This window comes from Schistocerca nitens, chromosome 2 (assembly GCF_023898315.1).
Source record: "Schistocerca nitens isolate TAMUIC-IGC-003100 chromosome 2, iqSchNite1.1, whole genome shotgun sequence".
NCBI lineage: Eukaryota > Metazoa > Arthropoda > Insecta > Orthoptera > Acrididae > Schistocerca > Schistocerca nitens.
The window spans coordinates 876342228-876356174 of NC_064615.1; the positions used below are offsets into that span (position 1 = coordinate 876342228).

At 38.8% G+C, this 13947-nt stretch overlaps 1 protein-coding gene across 1 annotated transcript in view; it reads left to right on the top strand.

The window, feature by feature from the left end:
* Positions 1-13947, top strand: part of LOC126237168 (myosin-VIIa) — a 532624-nt gene that overhangs the window by 470688 nt on the left and 47989 nt on the right. The window contains exons 18-23 of the mRNA XM_049947025.1: positions 8669-8785; positions 8965-9075; positions 9192-9398; positions 10847-11041; positions 11166-11342; positions 11720-11937. Of these exons, the coding sequence (XP_049802982.1) occupies positions 8669-8785; positions 8965-9075; positions 9192-9398; positions 10847-11041; positions 11166-11342; positions 11720-11937 (1025 nt within the window). The remainder of the gene's footprint in view (positions 1-8668; positions 8786-8964; positions 9076-9191; positions 9399-10846; positions 11042-11165; positions 11343-11719; positions 11938-13947) is intronic.

Genomic DNA, 13947 nt, shown 5'->3' on the forward strand with positions numbered 1-13947 from the left:
TTTTTCTTGGTTTTGCTGCAGTTGTTGCTGTTCCAGCTGCAACTACTCCTGCCACAACTTTAGAAACTCAGGATCCATGCTTCACTGAAATAGTTGCACAATAAGGAAGTCCTAGTCATCAGTATTCTATCCTACTCTGTGTAGTTAGAATACACGATAATTCATTCTGGTGGTAATGCAGAGTTCTGTGGAACGAACAGGCAATTCCTGAGGTTGATGACAGTGGTACCGTATTTACTCGAATCTAAGCCGCACTTTTTTTCTGGTTTTTGTAATCCAAAAAACCGCCTGCGGCTTAGAATCGAGTGCAAAGCAAGTGGAAGTTCTGAAAAATGTTGGAGGGTGCCGCCGCAACTAACTTCTGCTGTTGAATATATGTAGCGCTACACAGGCATGCTTTGTAGGCACAAAGATAAATACTGGCGCCAAAACCTCTGCGTCAGTAAATAAATTTAAAAAAAAAGGTGGAAGACGAGCTTTTTTTTCTCCGCCCCAAGTTTCGACCACTGCATTTTCATACATTATCCAACGAAGTAAATACAAATTCCGTATTGTTTATATTCGAATGTAGCAGAATTTCAATGTACTACGAAAATCCGACTGGCAAGACTGTTTGGGATGTTTGTCAATATGGCCAACTCTACGTTCTGAATTTTTTCCTACCTGTGAGAAGAGATAGTTGCTAATAGGAACCTGATGAAATGTGAATCACATGCAGTATTCTCTTCACCATACGAATAATATGAATATACACATTTTGCCATGTATTCTTTTGTGTTTGCTGCTATCTCATTTAAATGCTGTCTGCCTAATTAACTATGAAACTAGAGTGAGACAACAGCAAACGCTGAAGAATATACATATCGTGTCATGTTTATATTCGTATTATTCTTATGCCTAATAGTGATACAGTCAGAAATGAAGCACGGCAACAGACTAGATTTTTAAATTTAAGATGACTCTAATTTCTGTGCAGAATTTGATGTACTAAAGAAGCGGCCGCAAAGATTTTCAAACGGAGAAAAATTTTCGCCTAACTCTCGTTCAGAACATGTTCTATCATACACAGTGTATTATTTGGTTCTTGTTGATCATTATCAAAGAAAGCAGCAGTGTAAGTAACAACAAATAGTAGTCTCTTGCCATTGTTTCGCTAATGAGACGATCCTCTCTCCTCTTTTTTTTTAAAAGCGGCGGTAGCGCACACAAAAGCAAGCCCTGCCGCGAGCGGCGACAGGCCGTAAACAGGCACTATCAGAATGCGATTAACAGTGCATGACACAGTACAGTAATGCATTTTCAGCTTAGAGTGACGTAAACACCTATAACAAAGAAAACGGCATTTATCAGATCAAAGCAAAATAAGCAATCGATTCAAACCAGACGAAGTACGTGATAAAGGAAGGGTACCCGTATAAATACGGACGGAGCGCCTGACGCATAGCAATGGCTACCTGGTAAAGCTTAACTGCTAAGCTTATGACTCGAACCAAACTACTGTAGCTGTATCGTCATTCATTCGACCTAAATTGTGTTTCATATTACAATGGACCAACTTTGTTTCGAATTGGAGGTGCGGCCTAAAACTTTTCTCTCCCCTTGAATTTCGAGTCTCAAATTTCACGTGCGGCTTAGATTCGGGTGTTTTTTTCTTTCCAGGTGCGGCTTAGATTCGAGTGCGGCTTAGATTCGAGTAAATACGGTATTCTTGAAATGAATGGCTAGCTAAAAACAATGTAGACAAACAATCCAGAGAGCAGTCCAAATCAGACACACATTACAGGCAAGGTTGAACACTCAGCTAATCAGTGACATATATCTAAGGTTTGAATGACCTAGTAAGACTGACTGGCAAGTGTGTGGCTGCGGTATCTACAGTCACTCTTGTGTCAGTGATGGTACCATGTGGCATGCTTAGAGCTGTGGCGATGCTTCACTTGGAAGCAAGCTGCAGCCAACATACGCAGCCCGAGTATCTGCGGCCTTTCCTCCACATTGATACTCGGACTGTATGAAGAATCCAAATCACTGTTGGAAACTAATGTTTGGAATTGCATAATTCTAACTATACTTTGAACTCCAAAGAATATTCTGTACAATCAAACTTACCATGCAGATTACAGGGACCATGTAAATGTTTTTCTGTTTATTAGAGAGATACACAACAGGTGCCATCAATTCATTAACAGAAAATGTGTGAAGATTACATCATGTGTGTTGGGTGGTTAAACTTTTAGATGAACAGTTAATAATGTAGGTGTACAGTTAGGAATGGCTGAAGCTCTCGGTATTACACATTGTAAATCTACCGGCAGCCAAGACACTAAAGATTGTTATATTCCAGAAGAATTTGTAACTGATATTGACACATTTGATCAAAAGTTAATTCTGAAAGGAAAGTAGGATGTACTGGATAAACTAAGGTAGTTGTTACAGATGCAAAAAGACCACTGGTTTGTGGAAATCTTGCATATACAGGGTGTTACAAAAAGGTACGGCCAAACTTTCAGGAAACATTCCTCACACACAAAGAAAGAAAATATGTTATGTGCACATGTGTCTGGAAACGCTTACTTTCCATGTTAGAGCTCATTTTATTACTTCTCTTCAAATCACATTAATCATGGAATGGAAACACACAGCAACAGAACGTACCAGCGTGACTTCAAACACTTTGTTACAGGAAATGTTCAAAATGTCCTCCGTTAGCGAGGATACATGGATCCACCCTCTGTCGCATGGAATGCCTGATGCGCTGATGCAGCCCTGGAGAATGGCGTATTGTATTACAGCCGTCCACAATACGAGCACGAAGAGTCTCTACATTTGGTACCGGGGCTGCGTAGACAAGAGCTTTCAAATGCCCCCATAAATGAAAGTCAAGAGGGTTGAGGTCAGGAGAGCGTGGAGGCCATGGAATTGGTCCGCCCCTACCAATCCATTGGTCACTGAATCTGTTGTTGGGAAGCGTACGAACACTTTGACTGAAATGTGCAGGAGCTCCATCGTGCATGAACCACATGTTGTGTCGTACTTGTAAAGGCACATGTTGTAGCAGCGCAGGTAGAGTACCGTATTTACTCGAATCTAAGCCGCACTCGAATCTAAGCCGCACCTGAAAACTGAGACTCGAAATCAAGGAAAAAATTTTTTCCCGAATCTAAGCCGCACCTGAAATTTGACACTCGAAATTCAAGTGGAGAGAAAAGTTTTAGGTCGCACTTTCAAATCGAAACAAAGTTGGTCCATTGTAATATGAGACACAATTTAGGTCGAATGAATGACGATACAGCTACAGTAGTTTTGTTCGAGATGTAAGCTTAGCAGCTAAGCTTTACCAGATAGCCATTGCTATGTGTCAGGCGCTCCGTCCGTATTTATACGGGTACCCTTCCTTTTTCACGTGCTTCGTCTGGTTTGAATTGATTGCTTATTTTTATTTGATCTGATAAGTGCCGCTCTCTTTGTTATAGGTGTTTACGTCACTCTAAGCTGAAGATGCATTACTGTACTGTGTCATGCATTGTTTGTCACTTTCTGATAATAAGTGTTTACGGCCTGTCACCGCTCGCGGCATGGCTCGCTGTTGTGCGTGCTACCGCCGCATACAATCGTCTCATTAGCGAAACAATGGCAAGAGACTGCTATTTGTTGTTACTTACACTGCTGCTATCTTTGATAATGATTAACAAGAACCAAATAATAGACTGCGCATGATAGAATATGTTCTGAACGAGAGTTTAGCGAAAATTTTTCTTCGTTTGCAGACGCCTCTTTAGTACATCACATTCTGCACAGAAATTAGAGTCATCTTAGATTTGAAAATCTAGTCAATTGCCGTGCTTCATTTCTGACTGTATCACTACTACGCATAAGAATAATACGAATATAAACATGACATAATATGTGTATTCTTCCGCGTTTGCTGTTGTCTCACTCTAGTTTCGTAGTTTATTAGGCAGACAGAATTTAAATGAGACAGCAGCAAACACGAAAGAATACGTGGCAAAATGTTTATATTCGTATTATTCTTATGGTGAGGAGAATACTGCATGTGATTCACAATTCATAAAAGTTCCTATTAGCAAGCATCTCTTCTCACAGGTAGGAAAAAATTCAGAACGTAGAGTTGGCCATATTGACAAACATCCGTAACAGTCTTGCCAGTCGGATTTACGTAGTACATTGAAACGCTGCAACATTCGAAGATAAACAATACGGAATTTGTATTTACTTCGATGGATAATGTATGAAAATGCAGTGGTCGAAACTCTGGGCCAAGGAAAAAAAGCTCGTCTTCCACCTCTTTAAATTTATTTACTGACGCAGAGGTTTTGGCGCCAGTATTTATCTTTGTGCCTGCAAAGCATGCCTGTGAAGTCGACGGCAGAAGTTAGTTGTGGCGGCACGTACCAACATCTTTCAGAACTTCCGCTTGCTTTGCACTCGATTCTAAGCCGCAGGTGGTTTTTTGGATTACAAAAACTGGAAAAAAAGTGCGGCTTAGATTCGAGTAAATACGGTATCCCATATGAAACCATGATAACGTGCTCCATTGAGCGTAGGTGGACGAAACTAAAATGAGCTATAACATGGAAATTAAGCGTTTCCGGAAACATCTCCACATAACATCTTTCTTTATTTGTGTGTGAGGAATGTTTCCTGAAAGTTTGGCTGTACCTTTTTGTAACACACTGCCTACAGGAAAATTAAAGAGACCTTTGGAGAGAAGAGAACCACTTGTATGAATATCAAGAGCTCAGATGGCAACCCAGTTCTAAGCAAAGAAGGGAAGGCAGAAAGGTGGAAGGAGTATACAGAGGGTTTATACAAGGGCGACGTACTTATGGACAATATTATGGAAATGGAAGAGGATGTAGATGAAGACGAAATGGGAAATAAGATACTGCGTGAAGAGTTTGACAGAGCACTGAAAGACCTGAGTCGAAACAAGGCCCCGGGAGTAGACAACATTCCATTAGAACTACTGATGGCCTTGGGAGAGCCAGTCCTGACAAAACTCTACCATCTGGTGAGCACGATGTATGAGACAGGCGAAATACCCTCAGACTTCAAGAAGAATATAATAATTCCAAACCAAAAGAAAGCAGGTGTTGACAGATGTGAAAATTACCGAACTATCAGTTTAATAAGTCACAGCTGCAAAATACTAATGCGAATTCTTTACAGACGAATGGAAAAACTGGTAGAAGCTGACCTCGGGGAAGATCAGTTTGGATTCCGTAGAAATGTTGGAACACGTGAGGCAATACTGACCTTACGACTTATCTTAGAAGAAAGATTAAGAAAAGGCAAACCTACATTTCTAGCATTTGTAGACTTAGAGAAAGCTTTTGAAAATGTTAACTGGAATACTCTCTTTCAAATTCTGAAGGTGGCAGGGGTAAAATACAGGGAGCGAAAGGCTATTTACAATTTGTACAGAAACCAGATGGCAGTGATAAGAGTCGAGGGGCATGAAAGGGAAGCAGTGGTTGGGAAAGGAGTGAGACAGGGTTGTAGCCTCTCCCCGATGTTATTCAATCTGTATATTGAGCAAGCAGTAAAGGAAACAAAAGAAAAATTCGGAGTAGGTATTAAAATTCATGGAGAAGAAGTAAAAACTTTGAGGTTCGCCGATGACATTGTAATTCTGTCAGAGACAGCAAAGGACTTGGAAGAGCAGTTGAACGGAATGGACAGTGTCTTGAAAGGAGGATATAAGATGAACATCAACAAAAGCAAAACGAGGATAATGGAATGTAGTCAAATTAAGTCGGGTGATGCTGAGGGAATTAGATTAGGAAATGAGACACTTAAAGTAGTAAAGGAGTTTTGCTATTTAGGGAGCAAAATAACTGATGATGGTCGAAGTAGAGATGATATAAAATGTAGACTGGCAATGGCAAGGAAAGCGTTTCTGAAGAAGAGAAATTTGTTAACATCGAGTATAGATTTAAGTGTCAGGAAGTCGTTTCTGAAAGTATTTGTATGGAGTGTAGCCATGTATGGAAGTGAAACATGGACGATAACTAGTTTGGACAAGAAGAGAATAGAAGCTTTCGAAATGTGGTGCTACAGAAGAATGCTGAAGATAAGGTGGGTAGATCACGTAACTAATGAGGAGGTATTGAATAGGATTGGGGAGAAGAGAAGTTTGTGGCACAACTTGACTAGAAGAAGGGATCGGTTGGTAGGACATGTTTTGAGGCATCAAGGGATCACAAATTTAGCATTGGAGGGCACCGTGGAGGGTAAAAATCGTAGAGGGAGACCAAGAGATGAATACACTAAGCAGATTCAGAAGGATGTAGGTTGCAGTAGGTACTGGGAGATGAAGAAGCTTGCACAGGATAGAGTAGCATGGAGAGCTGCATCAAACCAGTCTCAGGACTGAAGACCACAACAACAACAACAACAACGTATGAGGGTTATTCAGAAAATGAGGTCTGATTTCTTATAGAACATGAACCACAAAGATTTTTCAAAATATTTGTTTTTATTTAATGCCTTGCATGTTTCTCAATTTTTCTGTGCAGTTTCCATATTTGTTTAAACATTTGTCATAACATTCTACAATCTCTGGATTTCTAAATCACAGATTTGTGCCACTTGTGAGGATAACCAGTCTTTAACTGGTTCTTTCACATCGCCATCTGTTGCAAAGTGCTTGCTGCTGAGAAACTCCTTTAGGTAGTGGAACAAGTGAAAATTGCTAGGTGCCAAATATGACTGTATGCTGGGGGCACAATCTGTTCCCGTCCAAAGGATCTGATCAGATTTTGGGTGTGAGTGACATAATGGGATCTAACATTGTCATGCAGCAACGAAGCTCCGTATATCAGAAGGCTATGTCACTTATTCCATGTTGCATGCTGAAGTGTAGTGAGGGTATTGTATGAAGCGGCTTTGTCTGTTATTGTCCTTTGCTGCAGAAACTCATTAACAACACTCCATGTTAATCCGACTACATGATTGCCATAACCCTGCATCTGCTTGACCTTGATGGTAATGTTGTGTGGTGCCATTCCATTGACTGACTCTGGAGTCATGTGAGAAACCTACATCTCATCCCCTATGACAATGTTGTCTAAATCTGATCACCTTCCTTATGATATTGGTCCAAAAAATTAAGAGGACAAGCTATTCTTTCCATTTTACATTTCACAGTAAGCAGCCTGGTAACCCAACATGCACACAATTTGCAAAATTGCAACTTTTGCAAAACAATATCATGCAAAGTTGTTCCACTCATATTCAGAAATTCAAATTCTGAAATTGAAACAGTGAATTGCCAGTCTTCGTGAATCTTTTCATCTATAGAATTGACCAAATCTTCTGAGATCACTGAGGGTCAGCCTGATTACAGTTCATCCTGGACATTTTCCCATCTATCCTTGAAAGCTCTCACCCACTTAGACAGTCTGCTGTCATTGATCACATTGGGGCTCTTCATCTCACTTATTTGTTGATGAATTTCTGCTGCTGCATTGTCGCTTGCTGTCAGAAACCGAATCACTGACCATATTTCATAGTTGGTGGTCTGATCAGCTGTTTTAAACAGCTTGAACTGACACTGTAAATAGCACACAGTGACAATACCAATGCAGATGGTGCTGTCTGATGAGCAAGGAATGCCAGGAGTTAGTGCACGTGCATGTTTCAGTGTTCCTGCGACATTTGATTAGCTATGGCAATTTGGACCTTACTTCCGAAATAACGTTCGTACTTTGCAGGTTATCCTCATTTTGAAACCAAAATACATGGTAAAAGATCGTGTTCATTCAAAGGTGAAGAACACTGAAAGGCAATTGCGAAGTCCATCTTTGAACCCACCACATTCATGCTCAATAATGCCTGTGAACAGTTTGGATGTTTGTTGTTACTTGTGTTATTTGTTTGTCTTCAAGAATTGAATGGAAACTTTATACTACATGTGAAGAGAGTAATGTTCAGAACGGAAAGTCATGCGCCTGCACACACACACGCGCACGCCCACACCCACGCACATGCACACACACACACACACACACACACACAAAATATCTCCAAGCTGGGAAGCCGAAGCATAACTCTATGCCCTGCAGGTACTGCAACTCATCATAATACGGTAATTGCGGTCCCACCTTGAAGATGTGCAGTGTCCATCCATATCAGTTTACGTGCACAAACAATAACAAAATATCCCTACAGTCTTCAGCTCACCACTATTTAACTAATAAATGGTTCAACAACCGCAGTCATCACTCACTGGTTAGGTAGATGCTGGATAGCACACTTTAGTAAAGTATGGTACACTGCTTCATTCTGGAAGTCAGCATGTTATTTTGTGCAGTAAGGTTCTCAGATCTGTAGCTACTGATTACCATTGGGACCACATTTATCTTCACCTGACACTTTGGCACCAGAATAATAGCATTGTGGCATTTTCCATATGTTATTACTAGCAGTTAATGTGTATGCTTTCAAAAATCAAAATTTATATCCTTTTTTCTTGAGAGTTTTGTGTTATTACTTACAAGGAAAATTGAATGTTTCTCAAGTTCAGTTCTCGAGTCTGTATAGCCCACACTGATTTTGCAAATTTACAAACTGAAAAGTACATAATATGTCACTGTAAGACTCAAATTGAACTGAAGATATTTAATTAATGTTTACTTTGTTTCAGGCTAGAGCTCGTGGTTATCTTGTAAGGAGAATGTACAGGCAAAAGATGTGGGCGATTATAAAGATTCAATCCCATGCAAGGCGTATGATTGCACAGAGAAGATATAAGAAGTTGAAGGTAATTGCTTATTTGTGTTTTATGGTGCTTTCTGCAGTAAGCAGCTGTTTATAAAATTTTGGGTCTTGTAAGTCTGTTAAATTCTATGGTACCTACTGTTATGAAATTAACTGCTAAGTATGAGTGAATGCTGATTCACGTCGGTGTGGAAAAATCTGTCACAAAATCCTTTGTTGCAGTATGAATATAGACATCACATAGAAGCTTTAAAATTAAAGAAGAAAGAAGAAAGAGAACTGAAGGAGGCTGGGAACAAACGTGCAAAAGAAATTGCAGAACTAAACTACCGTGTAAGTAGCTTAATTCTTATTTTTTACCACTGCAGAATTTTATTTTTGTTGCTGAGGTAATTCCAATCTAAAGTAAATTTAATGCATCCTAGCATAACATTACATTCTTATTTCAGGAGAGAATGAAGGAACTAGAGCGTAAAGAAATAGAACTTGAACTGGAAGAAAGGAGGCGTATGGAAATTAAGAAGAATCTCATCAATGATGCAGCCAGAAAACAGGATGAACCTGTAGATGACAGCAAACTTGTGGAAGCTATGTTTGACTTTCTTCCAGATTCAAGCAGCGAAGCCCCTGCACCAAGAGAAACGTCTGTTTTTATGGTATGGACCTTGTGAGCTTGACAACATTTATTTTTATGTTTGCTTCTTTTATTTTCTTTTCTTTTATTTTCTGTACAAATTGCTGAATAGCAAAAGTTGCAATGTGATCCCTTCCCATACCCACCCTGCACCCTCCCCCCACATCAAACCAAGCATCCAATAACATTTTCTCACTACAGTGAATGAAACAGTTCTCTAAAGATAAAATATATGATAGATGATGCAGACCAGCAAAAAGAAAAAGTTGTACAATAGAAACACAAAGGAAAACATCTCAAGGATATGGCCATAGTAAGTGTATAATACTTTATTAAGCATCCTTGTCTCTTTATATCGCTCCACAGAACCAAAACCACATTTTAGAATAATGCTGAAATCTGTTAGATACTTATCCATCCTCTTACTTTTACTTACTGAATCTTTATTAACCATGCCATTGCAGGTCATATATAATGAAATAAAAATCATGAAAATTTCTTGCCCTACTCTAGCTGTTGGGGACAATAGAAAATGTGGTGACAGGACATTATCTTAAGAATGACACTTGCTCAGTCATGATCTTACAAGAGATACTTGCTCAGTACCATTGCCTTGAGTCCAAGCTTAATCTGTGTGTATGATTTCTACAGTTCCCATCTTCTCTTTGGTAATGTCTGTTTTGCCCATGTCAGCCCTTTTTTCCATTTGTCAACTTGATGTCACAACGATCTGCCACATGCATTCCTTTATTTCTTTCCCTCTCTTCCTCATCTATTAACTACCTTCCTCTCTCTTGTTGTTGCTCCTTACCCTTCTCTTTGTCTCATATTGTTCTTCCTATGACCTTACTGATATTATCACTGTCTTTATGTACAAAATCTCTTCTCTGATGCTACTCTTGTAGCTTCAAGTTGTTCCCCCCCCCCCCCCCCCCAATATCTGCGTCACTATGTTCAAATGTGTAATATTAGGCCTGCCTCCTCCTCCTGCTCCTCCTCCTCCTCCTCCTCCTCCTCCTACTACTACTAGTAGTAGTGGGAGTAGTAGTATTTACATTTCTGTTTTATTGCATGTATATGAATATCCAATTTTTGGATTTGTATCTTTGTAATCACTCCTTTTCTCTTTACTTCCTTGTCAACACACAATCTAGTTTCATCGCACATATTTCTGTGAATCTGCTGGTAAACATACTCTTTTATCAACCATCCAATTCGTCTGGCCTCAGAATTTGAAGTGTCATTCTTTGCTCACATTATCTTTCTCTTGTCACTTGACATTTTGCACAGCCCTTACTCATTGCTATAATTTTCCCATATATTCGATTTATTTATTTCTTCCCTGCAGCTGATGAAGTAGTATGAATTTCAGATGCTAGGGTTTGTTTTTGTTAGTATATTAATTATTATGTTATGAACTTCACATTATATTGAAGAAATTCATACTTTATGTTTCTGTAATCATCCCAGGACCTACCATCAAAAACTGACCCTCAGGAAATAATAAGTGCTATGCAAACAACACCAGATGATGAAGAAGATTTATCAGAATTCAAATTCCAGAAGTTTGCTGCCACATATTTCCAAGGAAACATTACTCATCAGTATTCAAGGAAACCACTGAAACATCCGTTACTGCCTCTTCACACTCAGGGCGACCAATTGGTGAGAAATCGTTAAGAAGTAAAATATGTGAGATAGAGAAGGAAAGTCTCATATTTTAGAGGATACATGGTGAAAAAAAAATATGATCATAACCTGCTTATAGTAATCTTCTGCTTATTTCCAGGCTGCTCAAGCTCTCTGGATAACAATTTTGAGATTTACAGGTGATCTGCCAGAACCACGATATCATACTATGGACAGAGACAACACCTCTGTAATGTCAAAAGTTACAGCAACTCTGGGAAGAAATTTTATACGCAGTAAAGAGTTCCAAGAGGCACAGATGATGGGAATGGATCCAGTTAGTTAAATTGATTCTTTTTTACTTATTATAGGATATATAATGGACTAAAGATCACAACAATGACAATTGTAATCTCACTGCTAAACACATTGTGAACTTTAACAGATTTACCTGACTGCACTCCTGCTAGTCATTTGAACAGTAAACTCATTTGCTTTCTGATAAAAGATATAGACAGTTATGGTTGTAACATAAAGGCCAAATCAAATACTCAAAAATCAGTGCCACACCACCAACAGTACAAATTTGTCTTTTTTGGAAAGTAGCAGTACATGACTGCACAGCAAAGTACCAAGATGACAACAATCATGCTTTCATTTTTTAGTTTGCTTTTATTAGCTATAGTTTGATCTTACTGGTAGATTTATTTTCAGGAAACATTTTTGAAGCAGAAGCCACGTTCCATTAGGCACAAACTGGTATCGTTGACTTTAAAACGAAAGAACAAATTGGGAGAAGATGTCCGACGAAGACTGCAAGATGATGAGTATACAGCTGATAGTTATCAAACATGGCTAGAATCACGCCCTACATCAAATTTGGAGAAGCTGCATTTTATTATAGGGCATGGGATTCTTCGAGCAGAGTTGAGGTGCGTATAAATTGTGTAATTCATGTAACAGTAGCAGTAATTAAGGTTTAATTCATTCTAGAATTTATAATTTTTCTGCATTTTTTGATGTCTGCAAGGGGTATATCCAGTTGTAGGCAGTGAATTGTCAGTTATATTACATGTGTTTTGTAGATTCTTTGGTTATTCATGTTGTCTCAGGGCTTCAGACAAATTCAAGATACTAGTAGAGATATATTTTTCTCAGTTTACAATGTGATGTAATTAACCACAGTATGTAGTGTTAAATGAGTGATACATTTACATAACATTTCCCCAGAGTGATAAAATGCACCTTAGGCATATTTTTGCATCAAGAGTGTCATACAGAAACATGACATCAGATCGGTCTTCAGACCAGCAAAGAAAATAAGTCAAGTACTCTGATCTGTGAAGGATAAACGTCCTCCTCTGTCAACATGTGGTGCACACAAAATTCCTTGTACATGTAGTAAATTTTATATTGGAACTACCAAGAGGAGCGTAAATACATGGCTAAAAGAGCACAAAAGTCTTTGCCGACTAGGAAAAATGAAGAAATCAGCTGTAGCAGAGCATGCTCTTCAGTCAGGAAACCATGATGTGAAGTTTTCTGAAACAAAAATTTTATCTACAACGTCAAGTCATTATCCACGACTATGTAGAGAAGCCATTGAAATTTATAACCATCAGGATAATTTTAAAAAGAAAGAGGAGGCAATGAAACTTAGTGACATATGGACAGTAGCTCTGCAGAATTGCTAGGCAGTTTTATCTTTGACAATATGACAATCGTTAATTAAGTTTCACCTCTGACAAGGATTATCTTTGCTCATCACGTGTTACTTTGACCACGCCCCCTTTCCTACAGTAGTTATGTTGCTCTCGGATGTCCGACGGTTAGTTGGCAAGACTCAGCAGAGGAGTGCCTCTGAGGATGTCCAGCACAGGCATGGACGAAACGTCAGGAACAGAAGAGTTCCTTGGACCATGACCTTACATCCCGAAAGATTTACTAGCAGCTCTCCATCCAAAGTAACATGCTATGTCCCCCCTACCAATAAATCCTCAGTTTAGTTAAAAATTTTGTTTGATATCCCATGTGAGCATATTTTTGTCAATAAATATCAGTAAGGTATGGAGTCGAATACGTTTCAAAAGTGAAAAAATTCTTCACCACCCTGTTACATGGTCCATGACGTATGTTGTCATGCAAGAAAATTGTAAGTTAGGTTTCACATGATCTGTATCAGAATCCATGATGTTCGCCATGAGGAAGGTCATTCTTTTAAATATAACACATTTTGTTTGAAATCAGACTGTGTTCTAGAATTCTACAGCAAATAGAGGTCAAAGAAATTGGACAATAATTTTATAGATCACTACCGTTACTCTTCTTATGGACAGGTATGACCTGTGCTTTTTTCCAGTGACTGGGGTCAGTGCTTTTGTTGATTTGGAGCTAAAGTATAAACTTTTTGTCAGTTTGCTTACTTTGCTTAATCTTTTGCTGTACCTTTTATTATAACTAATTTGGGTATGATTTTCCAAATTTATTTGTGTAATCTATAATTCTCATTTTTGCTTGCATGATATCCTTATCCACTTTGTGACCCATGGTTTTTTTGTGGTTTCTTTGGCTCAATTCTTGTAAACATTTTTGGAAAGAAGGCTTCATATATTGATGCAATTTCATTCCTTAAAAGATTATATTTGGAACTAATATCTGTTTCAGAATAGATGTGACTTCAGTTTACATTATGGAAGCATGCTGTAAAGACCTCAATCATTTTGTCACTTATGGGTCTGACTACCTTCCGTCGGAACTCAGTTTTATTCTGGCAAATATTCATATTATTAACAGTAAGTCTCGGACCATCTTGATCAGAGAGACCATTCAATATTTTACAATTGATGATGCTGCAAGTTTTCCATTGTCTACAAAAACATTGTCAATTAGGACGCTTGAATTTGGAGTTACTCTGGAGGGAAAATTAACTTGTGGGACAAGGC